General features: G+C 52.5%; 6 protein-coding genes across 7 annotated transcripts; 2 read left to right on the top strand and 4 right to left on the bottom strand.

Annotated features, from left to right (window-relative positions):
* The first annotated feature begins 153 nt into the window (after positions 1 to 153).
* PV05_04710 (uncharacterized protein) lies at positions 154 to 2,660 on the top strand. Its single transcript, XM_013461138.1, has 2 exons — positions 154 to 968; positions 1,056 to 2,660. Exons 1-2 carry the CDS (start codon positions 573 to 575, stop codon positions 2,463 to 2,465), a joined length of 1,806 nt encoding a protein of 601 aa, XP_013316592.1. The 5' UTR covers positions 154 to 572; the 3' UTR covers positions 2,466 to 2,660.
* A 294-nt stretch (positions 2,661 to 2,954) lies between these two features.
* On the bottom strand, positions 2,955 to 6,161 carry PV05_04709 (uncharacterized protein; the record flags this gene model as incomplete). Its single annotated transcript, XM_013461137.1, has 1 exon — positions 2,955 to 6,161. The coding sequence occupies one exon, from the start codon at positions 6,159 to 6,161 to the stop codon at positions 3,024 to 3,026; it is 3,138 nt and encodes a 1,045-aa protein (XP_013316591.1). The 3' UTR covers positions 2,955 to 3,023.
* A 468-nt stretch (positions 6,162 to 6,629) lies between these two features.
* Positions 6,630 to 9,597, bottom strand: PV05_04708. 2 transcript variants are annotated; one of them, XM_013461135.1, is made up of 7 exons: positions 8,979 to 9,597; positions 8,808 to 8,895; positions 8,576 to 8,708; positions 8,230 to 8,526; positions 8,028 to 8,145; positions 7,401 to 7,815; positions 6,630 to 7,283 (listed from the first exon to the last, which is right to left on the bottom strand). In XM_013461135.1, the coding sequence occupies exons 1-7, from the start codon at positions 9,316 to 9,318 to the stop codon at positions 7,106 to 7,108; spliced, it is 1,569 nt and encodes a 522-aa protein (XP_013316589.1). In that variant the 5' UTR covers positions 9,319 to 9,597; the 3' UTR covers positions 6,630 to 7,105. The 2 variants fall into 2 exon arrangements, with proteins under 2 accessions (XP_013316589.1, XP_013316590.1); XM_013461136.1 differs by having other exon boundaries at positions 8,808 to 9,597.
* Positions 9,598 to 10,743: 1,146 nt separating this feature from the next.
* On the bottom strand, positions 10,744 to 12,613 carry PV05_04707 (uncharacterized protein; the record flags this gene model as incomplete). Its single annotated transcript, XM_013461134.1, has 5 exons — positions 10,744 to 10,770; positions 10,834 to 11,162; positions 11,221 to 11,929; positions 12,034 to 12,422; positions 12,475 to 12,613. The coding sequence occupies 5 exons, from the start codon at positions 12,611 to 12,613 to the stop codon at positions 10,744 to 10,746; spliced, it is 1,593 nt and encodes a 530-aa protein (XP_013316588.1).
* A 681-nt stretch (positions 12,614 to 13,294) lies between these two features.
* On the top strand, positions 13,295 to 15,728 carry PV05_04706 (uncharacterized protein; the record flags this gene model as incomplete). Its single annotated transcript, XM_013461133.1, has 13 exons — positions 13,295 to 13,506; positions 13,562 to 13,793; positions 13,855 to 13,992; positions 14,049 to 14,223; positions 14,294 to 14,459; positions 14,512 to 14,549; positions 14,630 to 14,670; positions 14,739 to 14,776; positions 14,848 to 14,983; positions 15,087 to 15,119; positions 15,237 to 15,295; positions 15,406 to 15,442; positions 15,528 to 15,728. 13 exons carry the CDS (start codon positions 13,295 to 13,297, stop codon positions 15,726 to 15,728), a joined length of 1,506 nt encoding a protein of 501 aa, XP_013316587.1.
* Positions 15,729 to 16,054: 326 nt separating this feature from the next.
* On the bottom strand, positions 16,055 to 19,060 carry PV05_04705 (uncharacterized protein; the record flags this gene model as incomplete). The annotated part of the gene is made up of 17 exons (XM_013461132.1): positions 16,055 to 16,265; positions 16,321 to 16,661; positions 16,715 to 16,967; positions 17,018 to 17,070; positions 17,124 to 17,231; positions 17,282 to 17,342; positions 17,390 to 17,527; positions 17,580 to 17,596; positions 17,645 to 17,752; positions 17,804 to 17,874; positions 17,931 to 18,180; positions 18,227 to 18,259; positions 18,308 to 18,417; positions 18,466 to 18,590; positions 18,640 to 18,685; positions 18,737 to 18,768; positions 18,849 to 19,060. 17 exons carry the CDS (start codon positions 19,058 to 19,060, stop codon positions 16,055 to 16,057), a joined length of 2,169 nt encoding a protein of 722 aa, XP_013316586.1.
* Positions 19,061 to 19,195: the final 135 nt, after the last annotated feature.

The raw sequence follows: 19,195 nt of genomic DNA, 5'->3' as shown, positions 1-19,195 counted from the left end.
CGCAAGTGGTGAGTACTGTGTACGTCAAAGGTACGCTGTGTCCCGTTAGAATACAGGCCATCGCCAGCTTCCGGGGAATCTTGGCAGTCGTTCTATGGCGGGATCCCGTCGATACGATCGGATGTGCTCTCGTCAACAGGGACGATCACAAGAGCTATGATCTTGATTGTAGTCCATCGCCGCTCTCCGAAAGAGACGAATCGATCCAACCAAAGACAATGTCGAAACCTATCAGCAGGCCAAGACACACAAAGCATCGCCAAGGCAGACTGAACGCATTTTGGTCAAGCGGAACCCGCCTGTCGTCTTGGCTGATGGTCTGCTGTGTCCACTGAGAGTCGTCTCTCGGGTGTAACTGCAGTTGCTTTGTCCCGTCCAACAGCACGAGACTCTCTTATCAGGATTTTCCGCTACAGAGGCCTCGAGCTCGAAACTCAACTGGCCTTTTGTTGTAAGCATCGACATATATCAACCTTCAGTGCCTGAAAGGTAGGTAGGCATTGTTGGCCTTCTTGTCTGTCTTACTCTTTTCGCTCCTCAACCTCGTGTGTTCGTAGCCCTCAGCCGCCGTCATGGGCCTCAACGGATGGATTCACAATGCCAACATGGCCGTCGCTCGCTCCTTTGTGGGCAGACGATTTCGGCTCGATGGCTCAGGTCATCCCCGGGAACGAAAAGGCACCTACTTCTTCACCGAGATACGGGCCGGTTTGGCGACATTCTTCGCCATGGCGTACATCATCTCCGTCAATGCAACAATTGTGTCTCAATCAGGTGGTACCTGCGTTTGCCCGCCTGATAGCCCTGATCTATGCGACAGCGATCCAGACTACATGCTCTGCGTTGCTGGCATCCAGCGAGATTTGGTTACCGCGACGGCTGCAATTTCTGCCCTCACGACTTTCTGCATGGGATTGTTCGCCAACATGCCGATTGCCCTGGCTCCTGGTATGGGTCTCAATGCATATGTAAGTTGCTTCCCTTTCCAAGGGGCATGACAGCGATACTCGAGCCTTCTGTCGTGGATACATTGTCGCTTTTCTGACCATCTGTAGTTTGCCTACACTGTCGTCGGATACCACGGATCCGGCCTTGTTCCATACCAAGTCGCTGTCACAGCAGTCTTTGTCGAGGGGTTCGTCTTCGTCGGCTTGACCATTCTCGGTCTGCGCCAGTGGTTGGCTCGGGCGATCCCTGCTTCCATCAAGCTCGCCACGGGCGTCGGCATTGGGCTATATCTTACCTTGATCGGCCTGACGTACAGCGCTGGCATTGGTGCCGTGACAGGCGCTCAATCCACTCCTCTTGAATTGGCCGGTTGTGAAGCGCAATACATGGATGAAAATGGCCTTTGTCCGGCCTCGGAGAAGATGCGGAATCCAACTATGTGGATTGGCATCTTTTGTGGCGGATTTTTCACTGTCCTGCTCATGATGTTCCGAGTCAAAGGCGCAATCATCTTCGGCATCCTCCTCGTCAGCATTATCTCCTGGCCTCGGGGCACGCCGGTGACTTACTTCCCTTACACGGAGCTCGGAGACAGCATGTTCGACTTCTTCAAGAAGGTGGTCGCCTTCCATCCCATTCAGAACATCTTGGTGGTGCAGGAGTGGAATATTTCTGGGTATGGTGGGCAATTCGGACTCGCCTTTATTACGTTCCTTTACGTCGACATTCTGGACTGCACTGGCACACTTTACTCAATGGCCCGCTTCTGTGGCGCTATCGACGAAAAGACGCAAGACTTCGAAGGCTCTGCCGTGGCTTACCTAGTCGATGCCTTCGGTATATCGATTGGTGCTCTTTTCGGAACCCCCCCTGTCACCGCTTACATCGAAAGCGGAGCTGGCATTTCCGAGGGCGGAGCTACTGGTCTTACAGCGATAACCACGGGTCTCTGCTTCTTCATCTCGATCTTCTTTGCACCGCTGTTTGCTTCGATACCGCCTTACGCTACAGGCTGCGTCCTGATCATTGTCGGCTCGCTCATGGCCAAAGCCGCCAAGGACATCAACTGGCGGTATATCGGCGACGCGATTCCAGCGTTCCTCACCATCGCCATCATGCCGTTCACGTATAGTATCGCATATGGCCTGATCGCGGGCATCATCAGCTATATTGTGCTCAACACGATCGTGTGGCTGGTGGAGAAGGCCAGCGGTGGCCGGATCAGGCCCGCGGATAAGGAGTACAAGGAACCCTGGACGTACAAGATCGAAGGCGGAATCTTGCCGCCCTGGCTCGTCCGTGCGTCCAAGGGCAAGAAGGATTTCTGGAGACCGTATGGAGATGTCGAGCACAATACTTCGCCGGTGGCTGGGAGGACTTTGGAGGGCAAGGAAAGTGTCGGTGCGGAGACCGCCATGGCACAGGCTGGGGCTTCGGAGCGCGGCGGGTTCAGTGCTGCGGACATGAGAGGGAGCACGACGAGTGGGAGTGAGGAGGGGGAGAAGTTGAAGCTTTGAAGCTTTGAAGCAGGATCAGGTTTGGCGTTGTTCTGCGATAAGCCTGACTGTCTTGGGGTCAAGTTGTACTAGTAGTTGACTGCGCCGTTTTTAAGACGAGAAGGAAACCCATTATTGCCTGCTATATTATTGCAGTGATATGATTTAGGACATGGAGTACTCCGTATTCCCCTGTCTCGCCTGACCAAATTTGACTATATAACCTGGGCCACCCATCACTTCGGTTTAGCGAGTTGCCTTCCTCGTCTCGTTCCTCAGCCGCACGTCAGCCTAACCAGAGACCTCAGCCTCAGCCTGGAATCCCAGTCATGTATGCAACACGCCGGCCGCTGCGAGGTACAGTAGAACCGGATCTAGTCACTCGGTTTCGCTGTCGGCGACCACGGAGCATCGCTTGTTCGATGCACTCACCGCACAGCGACGGTCCAAATCTAGAAGTATCGCGCAGGATACATTGACGACGAGGAAAGTTTCTTCCGTCGGCATAACGTCTCCCTCGAGCCTTACACATCATCAGTATAACAGCATCCAATCCCGTTCATACTAGTACTCGACTCTTCACCTCAGGATTATCTCTTGCCATCCATCGTCGTCAAACGAAAACGCCGCCCTGAAGACCTTGCCCAACGCGACACGCTGCCACACCGCGCTCTTGGGGTGATACTTCACCAACAGCACGTAAAACACATCCCATTCGGACTCGTGCCGCTCCTTGGGGATGTAGTACGTCCACACGGGACTCTCCTCCTCGGAGAAAGACTTTGCTTCCGACAGAGCGATGAAGTCACATGCCACCACGCCCGTGTGAATTCCCTGGCCGGCGCATTCCTCCTCAATCCAGCCCTCATTGACGACAATTGAGCCGCACCAGTCACCTAGATCGTCCATGATGTCGCACCTACATAGCCCTGTGCCCTTTAACCGAGGACGAGTCTCAGCCCGGCAGACCTGCAAAGTCTCCTGCCAGGTCCAGAATTGTAGTTTGTTTTGGTACGATTGGTCTTTGTCGCCATTCCCATTATACCCGCCGGACGCTTTGAGCACGCGAAACGGATTCTCCGGGATCGTGCGAAAGAACTCGTTCTGTGACCGCATCCGGATCTCGTCCCAGAAGGCGCGGCCAAAGATGTCGAATTCTTGGGTTGGTTTTTCGCGATAGTCGTGATTTACTTGATATCGGCGACGGCGCTGCTCCTGGGGACCTGAGTGAGGACCCCTAAGACGTAGAGGAAAGCCGCGCCGGTGGCCTTTACCCAGCTCGGCTTCAGTGAAGTGAGTTGAATCCTCCAGAGTCGGGTCTGTGACATCGACAAATTCTTCCCCTGGGCTTATGGCGTCAAAATGTGCTCGTCGACCCAGAGGAAGAGATCCATGCTCTGTTGAAGGCGAGGAGGATGACCTACTGCGTGCCCGATGGCGATAGCGGCTGTAACCGGGCTTCCTTTGGGCGTATAGGACTTCCGGATCAAGGGGAGGGTGCAAAGACATTTTTCTGTCGCCTGCCGTAAGACCCCTAGCAAGCGTAATAGGGCGGTGTGCCTGTGCCATCCTGTTATGTTGATTCAGGTTTTCAGCAAGTCGTGGGCCCTCACGGTATGCACCCTCATCTGAATATATCCTGCCCCTTGCATTATCCGTGGATAGTGCCGCAACTCCGAGTCTGCCTCCCTCTTCGTGGTGCGAATGTTCGGTATGTTCTGGTGGTCTGGGAGGCACAGTGGGCATCGCAAAGGGAACACAACTGGTATGCTTCCCACGATAACCTCGCCAGCGTGCTTCTGAGCTTTGGTCGTCCTCAGCTCTGAACTTGTCCCACAGAGGCCTCGAATTTCCCTGGTCGTCTCGGATGTAGTAACAAATCCAGGTATGGTTCACAAGCCATTCGTGAACATTGGCCAAGCAATCATTGAGCAGATCCGATTCATAGTCTACTTGGGCCTCAATCCAGCCACACCATGCCCAGGTAGGAAACTCGACCTCGAAAGCTTTATCGCCCTCGTCCTTTACAACTCGAGGCTTAATCTTTCCTTTCGGCTGCCACAGCAAGGCGAGATCAAAATGAGAACTCGGCAGACCGAACACAAAGGGAGCCCGCATGACCTTTTGAATTAGTGTTGTGACACCGTTGAACGCAGCCAGAATGTCGCGTGGCTTGGTGAGCTGGCGAGAGGTATACATGGACACACAGTGGATGTAGAACCAGATGGCGCGGACTCTGAGCTCTTTCAGCGTCTGAAGAGGTGCGTGAATTGAGTCCAGTGACCAAGCCGTTCCACGGCCATGAGCATAAATATCTTGGGACATGCTGGCACAACGGCACTGAAAGTACACTCTCTTCTCCGCAAATATCACGCATCGTCTCGACAGCAGACGCTCCTGGAAAGTCCAAGCACGTTGGTTCCAGCGAGAGCCACGAATGGCAGTTTCAGGGGGCCTAGATATCATCAAAGTGACGCCGGGAGCGCAATAGCCCTGGATTTGGTTTGCTGAATCGGCATACATTGCCTCAAGACCTGTGGATGAATCTTCGCCGTCCGCGGCGCAAATAGTCAGGCTTGCGAAGCCATAGATCATGTGCATTCTCCGTGCATTCAAGTTCCATGAGCGGAAGCTGTCCTGGACTATGCAGAGTGAATCAATCCATATGTATCGCATTCCTAAACGAGGAACCAGGTCGATGGCTTCTTTAATAGCTTTCGGAAAGTCGGGATAGGCGCCCTGTAGACCTCCGTGGTTTTGATGCAACAAAATATTCTCGCGAAGCGTCACGTACGGCTCTGGTTTCCCGGCTTCTGGCTTGCCCCAAACATAGCTGAGGGCCACGAAAGGCTCGTATGCGAAGCCGTTTACATTGCGTCCATGTGGCAGAACGCACAGCTGCATATTCACCACGTCCAGCAGGCCAAAGTACGACTCTCCGAGCATCTTCTCGAACTCTTCGGTACCTTCATATTTGTCTTGACAGTGCTCATTATGATGATACCGGCACAAGTCGAGCCAGCTCTTGATCAACGCAGTTCTTCCTTTGTGGGGGGCGATGCTCCTTCCGAGAAAATGTATCTCTCTTCGTGACGATGCTTGCGCTTCCGAGTTGGGGCGCCAGTCTTGTTCGGGAGCCACAAACACGAGATAGGATCCAAATTCCTGCAGAGCAGGATGAGACCATTGCACCCGAAGTCTACGCGTGCGGTTCTTGATCAGTCCGGTTGTTGTGTCAAGGTACTCGCGGCCATCAATTTCCCAACTCAGTTCACACTGGGCTAGCTCTAGCAGCTCCCGGCCGTGCTCCTTTAGAGCTTTGTTGAGGTCGCGCTGCTCGACGGACTGCGCCAAGAGGTTGCAAAGCACACAGTGGTGCTGGCGGTGCTGTATGTCCAATAGACTTCCGAGCTTGAGTGGAAGGCCCCCGGATCGCATTAGAGAATTCACGGATCCAGGCGTATTGGTGTCAGAATTGGGCCTCATCGACTTGTTGGGATTGTACGCGGATGTAGGAGCATCGTCTGGGATGACGAATTTGTCAACCGATAGACCGAGTTGATGGCAAAGCTTGCAGAGGCTGGTATTGTCCCCGTCACCCAGGCTGCCCGGCCGATGCTTCGCATCGCCGTCTGCATATACGAAATTGCCTCTGGGGGAGGAAGCGTGCGTAGCATTCAGCGGGAGATCCGAGCCCTGTGACTTGGACAGCGCCATTGAGGCATTGTCATTCATTTTGCTATTCCCTTCACCCCACCTCATACAGCGCGGCTCGCCGGCGATGCGAGAGTTTTAAACAGTCAATAGATCCGAAGCCCCAACCTCGGATGGAGCATAAATGAATCGAAGTTGGACTTTGAAACAGTGATATGCCAGCAGTAACCATCATGCTGAGTAGTAACAATGGGAAGAACATCCTTAAGGCTGAGAAGCAGGCAGACATTGTCCCAGACAGCTTGCCTTTTCTTCATTGGCGGAGCACAGCCTCGACTCAGCTGCTGCATGCATGCAATGTGGTAAGATCCTGATTTGCTGCGGTAGCGAGTCCGAGACTTAGGCGCCTCTTGGGCAACGCTAAGGTGCATCTCAGAGTCGAGGCAGCCTCAAGATACTTTGTCGGGAATGTCGCGTTGAATGATGCGCTAACAGAGATAAGGACGCATTGTCATCAAACATGGTGAGTTGGCTGGTTTGCCGCTTCCCACGGAGCGGCTTTAGCTAATAACTGCTTCTTGATAGAGAGCTACCTACGTGCTAGGTCAGGGTTGCGAAATTCGATCGTTGTGATTCTGGTTCGCTGTCAAGCAAATTGCTGGCTCGCCTGTTTTTGCGAGCAAACCAGGCGACGGACAGTAACACGACGGGCACCGTGAAAGTGTTCGCCAGGATTCGCCGACAAGTACAATGGGAAAGTCTTTGATCTGTGACCACGAAGTATGACAGAGTCTGAACTTGTTGCCAGTCGCGCCTTCCGGCTCAACAAGTGCGGGACAGCCTCCTACAGCAACCGGTCATATTCATTGGGATCGTTGAGCAAGCTCTACGTCAGCTTGATACTCTGTCCGTTTCCTGATACATCCATACTCTGAGAGCATGCAGTCGCCCACCATTGAGATGTGCATGACCATACTCGTCCTTGCTTTCCTCACTAGAGGGGCATTTTAGTAGATGTACCTGAAATTCATATTCTCCCTGTCGGTCAAATCTCCGAAAGCAGTGGCGTCCAGATCTCTTCCTTCCAGACCACCCTCTTGCGCGCTCTGGATCTTGTCCCTTCGCTTATTCTCTGCTTTCATCAAGATGTAGAAGGTGATGATGATGACGACTTCGAGAAGATGACTATTTTTGGGACGAGTTAGCACTTTTTCTCTCCTTCATGTTCCCACATCCCTTTGTTTTCTGGAACTCTGAGACTTTGGAGTTGTGGTGTGGTGTAAATATTTGTGCAGCACGTACCTAACAATCATACTCCAAATACCCAACATATACGTAGGCGCCTGGCTTGTCTTGTAGAAAAAGGGTCCAGCGATATTTCCTGTGCAGTAACCCAGGAACAAAACGGCATTTGTGACGACTTTTTTGGTATGACCCGCCGTGTTGGCGATTTGGAGTGACAAGATCATGACGAAGGCCGCGTTATAGGGCCCCGTGAGTAAGTAGCAGAAGTACCGGCCAACGTGGTGCTTTTCGTCGACAAACCTCAACCCGAACGCGCCGGCGATGTTCGGGCACAGGAAGATCAGGATGAAAAGGCATCGTTTGTTGTTGGCGAAGCGGTCGTTCAGGAAGACGCAGGTCAGGATGGATATGATGATGAAGCAGCCGTAGGGGATTTGCATGAGGGTGGTGACGAGTGTGGAGAAGCCGAATCCTGTAGACCAGCGTTGTCAGTTAATCATAATCATGCGTACACCTGCTACCTATGCAAGGATCAACGGCATCGGTGATGGGTTGAGGGGAGGCTCGGATGCTGGAGTATCCCGTGCAAGGATGGAAGGGTGCTCGAGTAACCCATACGAGGGCATACACGTGCTGTGGGTGCTGGGAGAAGGGTAGAAGGGTAAGTGTGTGATGTGGCCGTACCTTTGATGATGAGCGTGCCGAAATTTGAGATGCCGCCATTGGGAACGTTGCCGACCAATGCGAGCATGAAGAGGAGATAGGTCTTGATGTCCGTGAAGGCTTCAATGACTTGATAGGGCTGTGTATGTAAAAGAGGATCGGTCTGTCAGCTACCCACAAAGGCCCTTATGGAGGAGGTTAAGATCGTGGATACATAACGTACCTTCAAATGCTTGTTTTCGATACCGGTTTGGTTGCCCTTCAGCCGTTCGACGGCAATGCGCTTTTCACGTTGATTCAGGAACTTGGCTGTCACGGGTGAATCGGGCATAAAAATCGCAATCACTATGCCCCAGACGCAGCACAAGACGCCGATGATGATGAATTCGTAGCGCCACGATGCCAATGCGCCTTTGATATGGCCGATGGCGTAGCCCAGAAGACCGCCGAGAGCGATGCCGGCCCCATTGGCAGTGTACCAGAGTCCGATCCGCAATGGCTGCTCCTTTCGAGTGTACCACTAAGATGACCGTTAGCAAGAAAATGCCGAATTGGCAGACGGTATCTACCATTTGCGTGATCAGCATGAAGGATGGGTCACTGCATGCCTCTGCTGCTCCGGCCAGCGCTCTGAGAACACCGAGTGTGGCAAAGCTGTTGCAGGCTGCTTGCAGCATCAGGAAGAAACCCCACATGAAAATGCTGGTGATGCGAATGCAGATCAGTATACTGTGTATTATTACGGCAAGGAATAAAACCTGCAAATCCCAAAGTTGGTTCGTCCAGACGGGTCTTGCTTACTTGAAGCCGAGATATTTGCCCAGCGGAAGTCTTTGCATCAGAAAATTGGTCGGGAACGCCCAAGCGAGGAACCCGAAGTAGAATAGACCTGCAACCAAACCAGTCAACCTTGCAGCCCTTGAGTCTTGACGATACTACTAGTAGTGTTCCAGACTAGAGATTGCCACTTACTGCTGAGCCAACTGTATTGTGTCCCGTGCAGGTTGAGATCATCCTTGATCCCGAAGATGGCGGCGTAGGACAACGTGGTCTTGTCGATGTAGAAGAATGCATAGTTGACTGCGATGAGAGGCAGGATGACGAAGTCGACTTTGCGGATGAGCTTCTTCTCTTCCACGGGGTCGATTGGTTCGTGGAGCTCGTCGGCATTGGAGAAGAGTTGGAGGGCCACGTCGCCGTCATTCTTCTTGTATTTGGAGGAGAATTGGAACTTGTGCGTCGTGGGTGGGAGACTCATGCTTTCAATCTCATTTTGGGTCGAGATGCCCTTGTCGTCAGGGACGGTGTCCATGGTTTTTTTCTTGAGTCGGCAAAGAGAATCCAAGAAACCCTTGCCCAAATGCAAAGTAGATTACTGCTGTTGCAGGGTTCGCTGCTTTTGTTCGCGAATACTTCTGAATGGCCGGTACTAGTATTCGTCGACTATATAGAGTAAAGGATGACAAAGTTCTAAAACTTGCGAGGAAAGAGGAAGACTGGTTAAGAACAACGGAACGGTCAGGGCTGGCCTGACCATTAATCTTATTAGAGAATTCGGTAGGATGGCCATTCCAGCAGCCGGAAGATAGACCGGTCATGGTATGTTGGATGGGCAAGAATGGGGTGGGACATCTGGGCACAAAAGGCCATGCATGACGTTCCAAAGCTTTGTGGCGGTCATGCTAAGAAACGGACTGCCGTTGTTGCATATCGTATTCATCCAAGTCTTAGCCAGCTTGTGCTGCTGCCAAATCAGACGCCCAGATAGCTTAGATCCCCTGGTCAAGGGCCCACTGATCTCCAGGCCTAGTGGGCCATAACTTGTACGAAAGGTGCGGGGAGAGAAGAGAGGGAGATGGGGCACATGGGGGTTGGTGAATTGCTGAATTCACATGCTTCACGGCCAATGATGACCCGGTCGGCGCGTCAATGGGACGATTTGCCCGCTCTCAGAATAGCTGGCTTAAGGAAGGGAGCTGCCATTTCCACGGGGCTCTGACTGTTCATCCAGGTTTAGGGGTGGTGATTCTGGGAGCTTGTTGATGTCGTCGAGGTGTTGCAGATGATCCAGCATATTGCTCGAGGCCACGGACGACCAGACGCAAGGACAGACCACCAACCAGCCTGCCAGCTCGTCTTACATGTGCCCAAGGCCGTTCGCAGACCCGACGGCTCGTCTAAAAGGCATGTCCGGGTGCATGGATCCGTCGGTAAAGGAGCAACCCATGGGGGTACAACAACTTGCTCTGACCCCACGTGGAGTAAGGCTAAGATGGCCATTGATGGCCACAGGGGAAGCCAAGGGTGATTCACTGGTGTTCCAAGTGGAATTCGAGATATCAAAGAATTTCCACCGGATGCAACCAGTTCCTTGGCAATCAATTGACAGGCCAGGAATGACAACCTGAGGCTATCCGATGCATGACCGAACGGCGTTTATCGGACTATCCTCCGTAAGGTGTTTTGTTCATTGACACGAGTGACTCAACTCCCTGAGACCCCAAAATGCATGTAGAAAAGAGCCAAGACCTAGCCACCATCACCTGAGGTCCGGTATTCTTTCCGCTGGTCTCTCCAAACCGTTCGTAGATGACATTCAAGGCTGGGGAAGATATCAACCGGGGTGATGTCCATCCTGTACAGCACCTCCGCCGCCAAGGCCAGAACGAACGACAGTGTTTACTATGTAAGTGTCTGGCAGGTTGGAGACTACTCTCCCTCGGTATGCGCTTTAAGGTCAAGAACTCTTTTGGTCTCGGGGCGCCTAGAGGTCCAAGTCAGCTGCTGCAAGTATAAGCAAAATAATTGGATCTGCTCACGGAAGTACCTCAAGGTTCTCACCCTCGAGGACTGTCGCCCGCTTGGCACGCTTGTATGCATTGAACCAGGGTCCTTTGAAAAGAGCATCGATCTCTTCCACACCAAGCCCGGCGAGTTCTGGCACTGCCAAGTACACATACACCAGCGACATGAAGCACCAGCCGGCGAAGAAAATGAAGGCACCCCAGTTGTCGGTATTTTCAAGGAGGGATGGTGTGCCGTAGGTCATGGCATATATGAACAACCAGTGAAAGCACTGCGACATGGCCCCACCGAAGGATCTGAGCCTGTTGGGCCAAAGCTCGCCGCCAAACACATACGGCAAGGCAAAGAGACCTATAACCCCAGCTGTTAGGCAAGAGCACAATATATGGTGTCTGATCTTCTGACTTACCAACAGCATAGCCAAAGGCGTGCACGAAGACGAGCCCAATAGCCGCCTGTGACGAAGCAGCTGAGGCGTCACCCTCCTGCTTGTACTTGATATATATGCCGATATACAAGTCTGACAACATCTGAAAAGTGATGCCGACGAAAAGGGATCTCCGTCTTCCAAGGGCGTCGATGAAGAAGAACGAAGCGATGAGGGCAAAGAAGAGTTTCGATAGCCCATACATGCCGCTTAAGAATAGGTTTCTGGTCGTACCGCCTCCTACCCCCATCAACGTGAGGATGGGGATGAAGTAGGAAGTCACGCTGTTTGCCCCTGACAGTTGTGCAAGTCCGTAAGACACAAGAGTCTGCTGGACGCGTCTCAGATTGGAGGGCACCGTGAATGTCTCTTTTACGATACTGACAATGCCGTTGTGGGTGTCGCAACCGTAACGCTCCCTCTCCAGCTGGATAGAACCTTGAATTTCAGCCAGCTCCCTTTGCACTCGGGCGTGATCAGCAGGCAGACCTCGAAGTCGAACGAGGGTCTTGACTGCATCGTCGTGCTGGTCGACCAGCATCAACCACCTGGGCGATTCACAAAGGAAAAAGCTGGCAATGACTCCCAACCACATGAAGAGGCAGGGAGAGAAGAACACGGTCTGATATTGAAGTCTGCTCGTGGAGATGTGTTCGAAGACGCCCAACACGCAGAAGTTGGCCGAGACCAGCTGTCGATCGTCAGTGAGCTGTGCCAGCGCAGAAAGGAGAAGAAATGTCAGGGCATGACACTCGTGCTTGTCCGCGTAAATGTCTGAGAGAAGGCTCTACTAACCGCCATGCTCATTGAAACGGTAAACCAAGCCGTGAGAAGGCCACGTATTTCTGCAGGCGCTATCTCAACAATGGACATGGGTCCGGTAACGGTAAGAGCTCCAATGCCCAAGCCGGTGATGATTCGAGCCGCATATAATCCAGCTAAGCCTGGAGCAAGCGTGGCGACGATCTGGCCAAGAGTCCAGACAGCGATGTATAATCTGTAGGACCAACGGCGCCCGATCCTGTCATTGACGAAGAAAGACAAGAGGGAGCCGGTAGCCATGCCAATGTAGACGATCGAAACGAAGTTTTTGATCGCTTGAGCATCGGTGCCTGAGCTTATGCCGAAATGCAGTTGGAACCCTGGAAGAGAGGGCACGGTCGCAGAAGAGCCTTGGTCCCATGCTTGCGAAGAGTTAACGGATTGCTCGCGTGATAAGGCTGGAGCTCGACTTACTTGCAGGGATGGCACTTGTGGCATAAAGGACGGTGGAAAGAAGCAGGCTGCGATTGAAAATGACCTCTCGAGGCGTGGTTCGAATTTTCCTGGCATAGACCGCCAGTGGGGACTGAGCGAAGGCCGCTTTGACTCCCATACTGCTCGAATGCGAGGCTTGTCTCTTGGATGATCACGACAGCACGTACAGTCTTACTCCACAAAGGATCAAGTCGGAGGGCGTGGGGAGGTTGCGTGATTTTTCTGTATCGAAGACCCTTTCATGACTCTCGTATTTATCTTGGAAGGTATGCACCATGCTGTAGCCATGGATGGTAGGTGGTTGGTCCTCATGATATTCGGCCTTCCGAGAACTTGTAGCACGGGAAGGTCGAGCTGTTCGGAAGGCCGAAGGAGGTCGAGATATGGCGTTGAGCTTCCACCAATAAGAGCTCCCATGATGTCCCCAAGACAAGCATCGTTATCATCGAGACACCTCGGCACCCACTGTGTACCCTCCACCCTTCAAGTCTTCCCCATCAACTATCAAGAGAGGCTCGCTAGTGGTGTTCGAGCCGACCATCAGACGTGGCGCTCTATGGCCACAAGATAGATCGAGGAATAATCACTGCACCGGGACCAGACCCCGGCTCTGCTGCGTGGTCTCGGCAATTCCGAACATGATCTTCGAACCCGATCAGGATCGTGCAGAGCTGGTAGAGCTCGGCAGACTGCAAGGCGTCCCTGAGTGATTGCTGGTGCTCAGGCAATATAAATCCAGTTGCCATACTAGTTTCAAAACTCCCGCCAGTGGCTTGCATTGCACCCCTTATCTCCCACAATGATATCCCACGACTCGAAAATCATAATCGTCGGCGCTGGTGTGTTCGGCTTGAGCACAGCCTTGTGGCTCGCTCGTGCTGGGTACAAGAACATCAGCGTCTTCGACCGATGTGCATTTGACGTGAACTATTACAATCCTCTGGATGGATGTGACGGAGCCTCTGCCGACATTAATAAGATTTTCCGCACGGGATACGGAACAGAACAAGAGTACGACCGCCAGTGATTTTACCTTGGCCCACACAAATTGACAGGGAACATCCAGGTACCAGGCACTCGCAATTGCGGCTCGAGAGATATGGCTCGCGTGGAATCAAGAGATCAAAGAGAGTTCTCCATCTGAACTTCCACCCGGCATTACCCCCGAAGACAAGGTTCTCGACCTATGCGGCAACTTCTTCCTTGCGGAAGGGCCAGAGCTCAGGGTGTTTTACAAGGATAGTCTGTCTTCGATGGAGAAGACCGCACCTGAATCTCGCGCTCTGCAGTTCGTCAAGGTCGGGTCCCGAACGAACGACAAGGACTTTCTTTGTGCTGACAAGAATTCAAACAAACCAGGGCAACATCGAGGACGAAGAACGTCTACGTAAGATTGATCCAAGATGGGTCAAGACCTTCCACGCCCTCGACGGCATCAATGACAACAACACGAACGGTTTCTTCGACATTCAAGGTGGAGTGACTCTCGCCGACAAGGTGAAAGCCAGACTCCCATGATTGCTCGAACTCTAGACACTAACAGGAGTACCAAGGCCTGCACCTACGCTCGCTTCCTCTGCGAGAAAGCTGGTGTCAAATTTGTCCTCGGCTCCCCGCAAGGCAAGCTGCAGTCGTTGATCGTCGAGCAAGTTGGCTCCGAGAAGAAAGTGACCGGCATCACCACTGCGGACGGCCAGAGCCACCAAGCAGATATTGTGATAGTTGCATGTGAGTCGGCGCTTTCTTTCTTGCTTTCTTTCTGTCTACCAGATACTAGTACTCACAGATATGCACATAGGTGGTGGCTGGACGGCCACCGTCATTCCCGAAGCCCACCGCACCGTCGAGACCACAGCCGGCACGTTAATGTTCATTGACGTGCCCAAGACCCGAAAAGATATATGGGACAAGTTCAACTCCAAGAACTTTCCGGCATGGTCGTACAGGAGGGGAGAAGGTGACGAGTAAGATGACCACTGACTCGGACTCCCTCGTATAAGTACCCCTGCTGACGAGGACTTCCAGGTACTATCAAGGAGGAGGTTTCCCAATAAGTGCGACTTACTCTCCTTCCTTTTCTCTCTCGCAAAATCAGGCCCCCCCTAAATCTCCATCTGACACGTTCGTATCGCAGCACGTCAAGGCCGTCTGAAGTTCGGATTCCGTGGTCGAAAGGTACGCAAGCTCCCCCCCTCTTCGCTCGCCAACGAGGTGATTTGTGCTCAACGTTGCCGGCCGCATAGTTCACCAATTTCCAAAACCACCCTACGGCCCCAAACCTGTAAGTGCAAAAAGCCCACGCCAGCATGGTCTGGTGAGAAGCAGAAGGCTGACAAGGGCCATCATTGGCAGACGCGTGTCGACTCCTCGAACAAAGTACACCGAAGATACCATCAACACTGTCCCATTGTACGGTCTCAAGCTCGTGAAGGAGGTCATTGGCAAAGCCTTCCCAGAACTAGCCGAGTTCGGCTTCACCGATACCAGGGTACGTCCTTTTTTTTTCACAAGCTTGCCGAATCGCCCCCATCACCGCCCCTCCCCCAAGGTAGCCATCCCATAAAGTACAGGCTGACCCATCCAAATCGCAGTTATGCTGGTATACCGACAGTATCGACAACAATGTAAGTAATTCTAACCTGGCCGGGCGCCCTTGGCCCTTGCCCTTGCACAAGCCCTCAAGCCTCAAGCCTCAAGCCTCAAACAGCACAAAATATATGCTGATCGATCGTCCACTGCAGTTCGTTATCGACTACGTTCCGGGATATACGGATTCCCTATTCATCTGTTCCGGCGGCTCGTAAGTGTCTGTGTCTGTTTGCTTGGAATCATGTTTCGCGCGATTTTCGAGCAAATTCGCTCCTCCGACCGCGTCTCTCTTACTGGTATCTGACATGGAGTCCGCCATAGTGGTCACGGATTCAAATTCCTCCCCATACTCGGCAAGGTAAGTAATAAATCTCAAAAGACCCCTCCTCGTCCTCACTCTACCCTTTTGAGAAGCCTATACTGACTTCCTTCGGGTCATGCAGCACGTCAAGAACCAGCTCGAGCGCGTGCCCGACCAGTTCACTCACCTGTGGAAATGGCGGGCTGCCGAGCACGACAAAGAGTGCAATGGCCTTGAGCAGGGCGAGTCCGGTCCTAGGGAAATGTCCAAGATCCAGATGGCTGAGCGTAAGGAATCCCAACCCCCTCAGGGGTCCACGGCACAACACTGTCCTACAGGCTGACCAAAAGTGCCCGCTGCTAGCTCACGACTTCAAATTCCCAGTCACAAACGGCCATGCTATTTCCAGCCGGCTTTGAGCGGAAGAGCTTGATAGTACGAGCGCGGCATCCAGAATCGGGCAGTAGACCTGGTGAAGAGACACGTCACTGTATAGTTGTACTTATCGTAAAGGCAATTGGTAGACTGAATCCAAAATACAATCCAAGATGGCGAGATATGATATCCAAGGACGATGACGATCGACCAAAGAACGTAACCCATGACATGATAACAACGAGCGACAGCCATCTAAGCGTATTGGTATCGGCTTTTCTATCCTACTAGTAGTTATAAGCCATTCCAGAAGTCCGTCACATCTAGAAGTGATCCGTTCAATGAATACATGTCAAAAGGCATATCGAAGGGCATTGCAACGTCACTTATTCCCATGACAGATGAGAAGTCTCCGGTCATGGGAAAGTGATGCTCGTTGCTCGCCCTGTCCACAGGTGTCGGTCTGGAAATTTGAGACTCGTCGTGAGAGAGTGCGCGTAGCATCCTGCCCGCCATGGTTAGCGTTCATGATTGCCAAACAGGATAGGTATCGGACTGACTTTGATGTTTCGGATGGATCGCTGGACATGATTTCTTGGAGAATACCGCGCAGACGAAGCATCGAGGTAGGGTCGCACAATCCTACGTCGCCACCGTCCCCAAGGAAACGGTCGGAGAGCTTCTCGAAGACCTCGAGAAATGGGGCGCCAATAGTGAACTGTCTCGTATACACTGAGAGGGTGCTAGAGCAGGCAACTATTGCTCGAGCAATCCGTCTCGGCGGCAAGATGGCTTGCTGTAGAGCAAGGCATTGTAGCAATGTGACGCCACAGTAGAAATTTTGATATAGATCGGTGAGTGAAGGATGCGTCTGGGGACTTATGCTTAGCAACCTGCCATTCTGGTACGGTCAGTTCCGATCCTGAAGCCAGCCGTATCACACAATACACTTACCTCGCAAGCTTCGGCTGCCTTCTCAGCGCACAGACGCAGCAGATTCTGGTCGACAGCGTTTTGCATCAACACAGGCCGCATAGTGAGAAGGACTGCTTGGAGATAGAATCCTTGCTTCCGCTCATCGCTTTGCTGAGGGCACCGTGCGGGACATCTTTGAGGCGCTGTCGCTCTCCAGTCATCGAGTTCGGCGAGAAATCCTTTGACGTCGTCATATGTCGGAAGAAGTGCATGTGGTCCAAAGAACCGTGTCCTGGACCACGCGTGGTCAGTGTAAGAAAGGTAAGGCGAAACAACACCTACATTATTCTCGATTTGAGACGATATATCTCCAGGTGATGCAGCGCCGAGCTGATCTAAAGGAATGCCCCACATTAGCGCGGTAGGCAAGATCTCGACTCGCACGCACCGAAGTAATTACACCTGCTTGACCGTCCTCTTTGCCAGCCGCCTGACAGATTTGGAGGTTCCGGATTCGCTCGATATCAGTGCAGTCAACGTCAACGTTGACCGGGACCTGCTAGACTATTACTATGCCGCACCACTGTCGGAGACAGGACCAACTACATCCACGTCAATATCCAGGTCGTGGATTCCGAAAGGTCGTCTAGCCATGGTGGAGACCAAGCTTTTGACTTGTCAGCAAATGCAGTGTAGGAAATATGAGTCACTAACCGGTCAAAACAGTAAGCACACCAAAAGAATCGTTTCTCAAACTCAAGCGTGAGAGGGTCTTCTGTACTCGTCCTCCTCATTGCTGTGCGATGGTAACCCAATTCGATACACAACCGCATGATGATGCCGGAAAGATGCCTAGATACCGCATGAGTGATGCAAAGAGCGCTTCAAAGTAGTGACACGTTACCAGACTGAGGGTCCTCCCTGTGAGATCTATCAGCAGGCATCGGGAGCTGTGAGGGGCGGGCTTACAGTTGCTCGAAAGTGGTATTGGCACAGGCAAAGTAATCCTTGAACCGTGGTCAAGTCTTGCAGAGTTAGAACGGCATGAAGATGCTTCAGAGCGCGTGCGAAGTATGCCTGGCGAGAAATGATGAGAAAAAGTCCTGGCTCTGAGCTTACGACTCTTACCCTAGGCGGATACTCAGGGTTTGGAACGAAGCCCGCACCTATAGCATAGATAATCCAAACGAAATAGGCTCCTGTACCCGTGTGAGTGCCGCAAACGGACATTGACAGAGTAGCCATGGCTTCGTACCTATCTGTGCATCAAGGTCATCTTCTTTGGTGGCATAACAGATAGCCTCCCGGCGTCGATGCCACTCACGAAGCCGCGTCCAATCGACAAGGCAATAGCGTGCTTGAGTGTACAAGTAGACGGTCTCGAGCAGAAGGGTGCCGACGTCCCTTGATGGAAGTTCTGGTAGAGAAGCTGCTTGCATTTCAGATACCGTGGTTCCGCCTTGTAGCATGTTGAAATTCGTAAGTTCAGATGTCGACTCTGGGGACTTTTGTTGATTCTGGAGGCTACTACGGACAAGTCAGGAAACATACTAGCCAACCATAGACAACATGCCTCTCGACGAGCTGCGGAACGAGTTAGCAGATGCGGACAGCTTCGGCTCCGGGATTTACCTCTGTGAAGGAGAAACCACCGTTTGGACCGAGCCTGCCACCCGAAGCAGTGTGGTTTCCCTCTTGAATAGCTCGTGCAGTGCCCGCTCCCTCTCTGAGAGCAGAAGGCACTAATCAGACATTAGCACCGACGTTGTGCTAGGCTTTGACGCCCGTACACGAACTCTCTATATGTATGCTATCTCCGTGGCGCAAGTGCTCGTTCAGGTGGATAGATGGTGGATTTGAGCTGCGGAGTTCGGCTTCTAGGAAAGCAACACGAGCTTCGAGCGTCGAAACATATCTGCAGAAAGGTCAGGACGACACCTGATGAGAGTCTCGACGAAACGTACTCTGCGCCTCTGGGCAGACCATCTGGCAGTGCATCGAAGATGCAATCTTGACGCCGTCAGCGACGAATGTCCGGAATGGTTGGCTCGAACAATTTACCCGAGTTCGCTTTGGTACATGCGGCACATTTGCTATCGAAGGATATCAGATGTGGATCCAGCTTCGAATTGTGCTTCGAATCGTGTCCAACTCACTCCTGGATGTGGCCTACAAAGTGGCATTTGAGCTTCTTGTTCTTGCAACGGTGACCTGCGCTCCATGTATCAGCTTGAGTGCGAGCTCCAGGAACTCCCGAAACCCATTACAAGCATTGGTGCTTCGTCGTGTTGGGCCGGCAGTGACCTCAACCCGCTTTCGCTTTTGCCCTCGGTGGCCCTCGTCCGCAGCAGTCTGCGATTCTTGAGCGTGGTCAGGATCGTTCATTGTGATTGTATTGCGAAATAGGATGGATAGAACTCAGAAGTGGTTGAGGGCCAGATAAGGATAGTGGAATTCTAGGGTGGTGAGCCTATCAGCCACACTAGCCTGAGAGCCTTGGCTATAGCTGGTAGAAAATGG

The sequence above is a fragment of the Exophiala xenobiotica genome, assembly GCF_000835505.1.
Source record: "Exophiala xenobiotica strain CBS 118157 unplaced genomic scaffold supercont1.3, whole genome shotgun sequence".
NCBI lineage: Eukaryota > Fungi > Ascomycota > Eurotiomycetes > Chaetothyriales > Herpotrichiellaceae > Exophiala > Exophiala xenobiotica.
This window is presented reverse-complemented; position numbering and strand designations above follow the sequence as displayed.

Bases quoted from the DNA above. Each gene is read 5' to 3' on its own strand.
- PV05_04708 (XM_013461135.1), bottom strand. From the start codon at position 9,318: ATGGACACCGTCCCTGACGACAAGGGCATCTCGACCCAAAATGAGATT. The intron at 8,709-8,807 runs GTAAGCAAGACC...TCGCATCACCAG, and splicing joins GGCAAATATCTCGGCTTCAA to CATTTTCATGTGGGGTTTCT. The intron at 8,527-8,575 runs GTAGATACCGTC...CGGTCATCTTAG, and splicing joins TCATGCTGATCACGCAAATG to TGGTACACTCGAAAGGAGCA.
- PV05_04710 (XM_013461138.1), top strand. From the start codon at position 573: ATGGGCCTCAACGGATGGATTCACAATGCCAACATGGCCGTCGCTCGC. The intron at 969-1,055 runs GTAAGTTGCTTC...GACCATCTGTAG, and splicing joins GTATGGGTCTCAATGCATAT to TTTGCCTACACTGTCGTCGG.